Source organism: Tinamus guttatus, unplaced genomic scaffold (assembly GCF_059628265.1).
Source record: "Tinamus guttatus ecotype Peru unplaced genomic scaffold, ASM5962826v1 Tinamus_guttatus_pri_ptg001087l, whole genome shotgun sequence".
NCBI classification, from domain to species: domain Eukaryota; kingdom Metazoa; phylum Chordata; class Aves; order Tinamiformes; family Tinamidae; genus Tinamus; species Tinamus guttatus.
The window spans coordinates 1,891,609-1,897,250 of record NW_028289621.1 but is presented as its reverse complement, the minus strand read 5'-3'; the positions used below and the strand labels follow the sequence as shown (position 1 = coordinate 1,897,250).

Genomic DNA, 5,642 nt, shown 5'->3' with positions numbered 1-5,642 from the left:
GCCGCGGCCCCCGCGGTGCCGCACGGCACCGGGAAGGGCCGGAGCGGGCCGGGCCGGGCCCGCGGCCGCCGCCCCGTGACCTACCTGCAGCCCCTACGCAGGTGACAGCCACCGCCGTGTGCACCGGCCAAAGCCGTCCCCCCGCCCGCCCGGCCTCCCGCTCCCCGCCCCGCCGGCTCCCCCCGCCGGCTCGCAGGCCCCAATGGCCGTGGCGCCGCGGGGCCCCTCCCCGCCCCGGCCCGCCCCGCTCCGCCGCCCGGGCCGCCCCCGCCCGCCCTCCCTCCCGCCGCGCGGGGAACCGGCTCCCGCCCGCGGAACCAACGCGCCGCCACCCGCGTGGGCGACACGGCGCTTCCCCCTAGCGGGACCACCCGCCTCTCCGGAAGCCGGCCTGCCCCTCGGGCGGGGAAGCAGGCGGTTGGCTGGCGGCGCGGCGCCGCCGCGCGCCATTGGCTGTCCCCACAGGGGGGCGGGGCGCTGTGGCCCGGAGCCCCGCCCCTCTCCGTCGCGGGAAGAAGGGCGGGCGGCGCCAAGATGGCGGTGCAGGCGGCGCACCTGGAGGCCGACGCCTTCCTCGTGTGCCTCAACCACGCGCTGAGCACCGAGAAGGAGGAGGTCATGGGGCTCTGCATTGGCGAGGTGCCGCCCGCCGCCGCCCCCGGGCCCGTCCGCAACCCGTCCCCTCGCTCTAACGGTTTTCTCCTTCACCTTCTTTTTCCTCCTCTCTTTCTCGTTAGGTCGATACCAGCAGGATCGTCCACATCCACTCCGTGATCATCCTGCGCCGCTCCGATAAGAGGAAGGACCGCGTGGAGATCTCTCCCGAGCAGCTCTCGGCCGCTTCCACGGAAGCGGAGATATCCTTTCCCTGCCCGTGGGATTTGGGCTTATTCCAGGTTGTCCAAGGCTGCCGGCTCCCATTGGAAGGCCGGACTGGCAGTTCCCGTTCTCTGAAATCAAAGTTGGTTTCAGTGTTTGTGGTGGAGTTGTGAAATAACTGTTTATTGTAATTGACTTTTTATTTAATTATAAATCTCTAAATTACGCTTTTAGAAGAGTAGCAGTTCAGCTCGCAGGTGCAAGTTCTCTTGCATTTCCAGTTAACAACTAGTAAATATAGCAAAGAAATTTATTAGCAAGTAAAAAGCCAGCAAGTCTGTGTTTCCAATATAAGCTTAAGGATGCCGTGTTGAGCAGGTTGCTTACGTGTAAGTAAGTGCTTACATCCTCCCATGGGCAGACAAAATCCATTTTGCTTCTGCCCAACGACAGAAGAATTCCCTGACAGAAACAGGGGCCATCGGCCTCGGGGACAGAGGCTCCCACCAGTTTCCTGCTGGGTGCCATCCTACTAATCCACGCTGAGTCTTGGGAAAGGTTTTTTTAACCTCTGTCCTGTTCTGCCTGCACAAAGAACTTCTTCCCTCTGCTCTGTTAGTCTCGGAAGGACCTTGACCAACACACAGGTTGGCTGAAATGACGGGGCGTCCCATGCGAGTCGTGGGCTGGTATCACTCTCATCCCCATATCACGGTCTGGCCGTCGCACGTGGGTAAGAGAATCTCGGACGAGGCTCCATGTGCAAACTCGCAGCTCCCTGCCTTGCTCCAAAGCTGCTGGATTTGACCGTGCACTTCCCAGCTGTCAGAGCTGCCCTGTTCCCTGGCTCGTGGCACTGATCCTGCCACTAGGACAGGGCTGCTTGGCCCTCTTGGCTCTGCTTGTCCTGAGCTCTCAGGAACCACCACCCAAGTGCCCAATAGGCCTGAAGGGCAGCAGAATTCCTGGAGAATTCCTGCACAGGCAGGAGAGGTGGTTTTTCCAAAGCCTCAGTAGGATGAGATTGTCTCCATGGGCTTTGGGAAATAGCCAAGCTCCTGTTTGTTAGCCCAGCGCAGGAGCTTCAGGCACTCACACTGCACCTGACTGCACGGACACAGAGGAGCCGTGTGATTCCTGCCGTTCGTCCTGGCAAATAGAGCTGTAAAGGGGAGCACAGGGGATGCCAAAAGAGCCCTGGGAATGGTAATTGTGCTCTGTTGCTGTCTGACAGCTGTGTTGATGCAGAAATTTCTTTTAAAGTCTCACGCAAGTAAATCACATGCACTGGATGCACATGGCCATATGGCTGGTCTGTGGCTGCAGGCTGATGTTAGGAGGCTCAGATTTTTTCCCCCTTCCCTCCATTTTCTCCTATTTTAAAGATTAGCTGTTTAGTTCCATTTTTAACTTGGATCAAGAGGTTTCCATGTTCCTTTAAAGCTGCATGCCTTTTGTTTTTCTTTAAAATAAAGAACTTTGGGACAGTACATTAAAAGATAAATCCTGTGCTTGTTACCAAATTCAGAGCCCTTCTTTAAAAGGTAGCAAGGCTTTTGCTCAGTCTTTCAGTTGATCAGTGATTTTTTTTTTCTCTGTCTGCAGATGTCCGCACTCAAGCCATGTATCAGATGATGGACCAGGGTTTCGTAGGGCTTATTTTCTCCTGTTTCATTGAGGACAAAAACACAAAGGTAGGCAACTTAAAAAGTAGGTTAAGTCTTTCAGGTATGAAAGTCAGCACCTCAGCAAAACTGAGATTCTGTGTGTGTCCTTGGATACACCCTGCAGTGAGGGCTGTTTGCTGCAAGGTCGAAGTGTGGCTAAAATGTAGGTGCTTGGGGCATGATCCAGATTCATAGAAAAGTGAATTATTCTCTCCTGAGCTCCCAGACAGGTTTGATAGTAGAACTATGTGGGTATCAGGTTCCAGGACTGGATCAGATGCCTGACTTAGTTTTCCATAGCTAACAGTCTCTCGGTATCTTCTTAGTAATGTTACCAATCAGAGCAGAAGTTGCATGTCTTTACAACTTGTTAAAATACTATTTGAAAGCATATTGTGTTTCCTGAAGGAATTCTAGGTTTTAAATGGTACTTTTTGTCCTCAATACTTGGAATCTGACGTTCTGCTGATGCTCTCAGACAGGCAGGATTCTCTACACCTGTTTCCAGTCCATTCAAGCCCAGAAGAGCTCAGAGTAAGTAGAAATGTCTAGCTTCGGGTTTGATTTCATCTCTCATTTTAATGATCAGGCTTGTGGCTTGTCTCAGTTGAGTGGATTCAGGTTCAAAGTAATGAACAAATATTGTATAGAGATGTCTAAACAAGATGTCATTACTTCTGCTAATGAAACTTGCTTGAAGAGAACCTGAGCAGTAGAGCTGATTTAACCTAGGTAATTTAGACACTTAAGACCTAGTGTAAAATGTGGTAGTTTGGGTCTGAATTTGAGTTCTCTCTTTAGGCCACGCCTGAATCTGCAATAATCTGTTGTGCAGAAGGGCTTGGCTCTTGCTTTTAACTCCAGAATCTTCACTACTGGTATATTCCAGTGGGGCAACATCCCTGTGCTGGACACGGGCTCCGTGTCACACTGACCCTGCTGACGATCTAGGCACTGTGTGGGTTGTATCATTAAACTTTGAGACTATAAAAGGCTTCTTTTTGCCTGTCAACATAGTCACGTGTCCCCAAAGTCAGACCTGTGGTCATGCCATACATTGGACAGACTGCTGCACACTTATTGAAGGCTTTTTTGCTCTGCTGCTTGGAAGTTAATTGCATCTGATATCTTTTTAGATATGAAAGGATTGAAATTCCTATTCATGTTGTCCCCCATGAAACCATTGGGAAAGTGTGCCTGGAATCAGCTGTGGAGCTGCCCAAGATCCTGTGCCAGGAGGAGCAAGATGCCTACAGGAGGATTCACAGGTAACCAAGTCTGTCTTTGCTAACAGGGTCTACACTGACAGTAGTCTTAACATGAGTATAAAAATTGAGAAGCATTCATAGCACCTTGTGTGCCTTGGGGGGAGAGCTGTTTGGATACCTTCGTGTCAGGGAGTTCAAGCTCTCTCTGCCATGTGACTTGCACCCTATTCACGTAGCACAAGAGTGAAGTGTAACTGCCCTTCTGCTGCAACAGAGAAGAGCTGTGAGAACAGTCTTGAAAACTGCGATTAGATGTCAGCCGGGTGGCTTTTCATGCCTCTAGAACTAGAGAGACTGTTTATTTTGTGTGTGTGCAGCAAGTGGCTGGTTTGTTACCCTTGTGAATGGACAGGGCTTCCTACAAAGGAGGAGGTTGAGCAGTACCTGTAGTGTCAGTGGTTCTCAGGTCGCTGTTTCTGTAGTTTGGCTTTGCCTAACGAATGCTTCACTGCTGTCTTGTCACCAACGAGCATTTTGTTCATTCCCTCAGCCTCACCCACCTGGACTCCGTAACCAAGATCCATAACGGCTCAGGTAAGGTGTCCCCTGGGGTCCTGCTCCCCCGTGCGAGTCCTGGACGGGGCTCCCTGAGCCAGACCTCAAATAATGGTCACTTTGGCCATGTCTATATCGGACAACAGGCCACAGCTCTACAGCAATCCTGTGAGCTGCAGTGTCTGCTTGTCAGAAAGGCTGTCTGTAAATAACCACAGAAATACTTCTTTTTCTTAACAAAAAAAATTAATCATAGAGTTTGTTTCCAATCCCCAACACTGTGTAATCTGAAGAACTCCCTGTGACCGTGATATCTTGTTCGATGAAGTGTAGAGGAGGGATGAAAATGTAACTAAGCAGCTTGATGCAAATACCAAGGATTGTAAAATAACCTAATTCTAGAGGAATTCGTCTCATTGTATCCTTTAGGTTCCTTGAGAAATTCTTCATTGAATTGCTTAAAATAACAATAGAACTTTTTTTTTTTCTTTTCCCCCACATTTTTTATTCTTTAAACAGCAATGAGCAAGGGCTGATTGTTTTAGTGAATCTTAGGCCATGAGTGTAGATTGACCAGACATTCATTATTATTCCTGCACTTCATGTGTTTTATGCCCCTGTAACATCTGTGCTCTTTCCAGTGAGTTAGACTGGATCCCAATCCTCTTTCTGCTGTAAGATAAATGTCTTGTCATCCTTCCTTACCTGTTCAGCTGATGTGGCCACTTTTGCTTCTGCATATGGAAATAATTTAGCATCGATAATGGCCTATGTACAGATTTCTTTTTGTAGATTTGTCCTCCCTTTCCACATACTTAAAGGTGAGGGCAAAATAACTTGTTTCTTCCTCTCACGTGCTGCCGATCCTGACTCTTTTCCCTGAGGATCTCCAGTTGCCCTGGCCAGGATCCTGGAGAGCCTTTTTAGGTGCTCCGTGGTGCTCTTGGCCTTGGGTTTTTGCAGCACACGGAGTCGTTTGGGTTTTTGCAGTGTCACGGTGTGTTCTTGCTCTTGGCAGTGTTCACCAAGAACCTCTGCAGCCAGATGTCTGCCATCAGCGGGCCGCTGCTGCAGTGGCTGGAGGACAGGCTGGAGCAGAACAAGCAGCGGGTGCAGGAGCTGCAGCAGGAGAAGGAGCAGCTCTTGGAGGAACTAGCTGCTCTGGAGTGAACAAGGAAACGGACCTTGCAGAAAAGAGACATGAATAAAACTGCACAAGTCCTACCTGGGGCTGGTGGGTGCCGTGCTCCGTGCAGCGGCGCACATTCCCGCGGGATGAGGCTCTGTCTCCAGGTGCCCTGGGAAGCAGCGCAGCCCTAGCTCCAGGCCAGGGTCAGGCAGCATCTCGTGGTGGAGGAGACCTCAGCCTGGAGGCCAAGCACCCGGGGACACG

General features: G+C 51.1%; 1 protein-coding gene across 1 annotated transcript; it reads left to right on the top strand.

The window, feature by feature from the left end:
- Nucleotides 1–515: 515 nt before the first annotated feature.
- Nucleotides 516–5,434, top strand: BRCC3 (BRCA1/BRCA2-containing complex subunit 3). Its single transcript, XM_010224527.2, has 8 exons — nt 516–639; nt 738–857; nt 1,465–1,552; nt 2,425–2,513; nt 2,965–3,020; nt 3,623–3,754; nt 4,245–4,288; nt 5,268–5,434. The coding sequence occupies exons 1-8, from the start codon at nt 535–537 to the stop codon at nt 5,417–5,419; spliced, it is 786 nt and encodes a 261-aa protein (XP_010222829.1). The 5' UTR covers nt 516–534; the 3' UTR covers nt 5,420–5,434.
- Nucleotides 5,435–5,642: the final 208 nt, after the last annotated feature.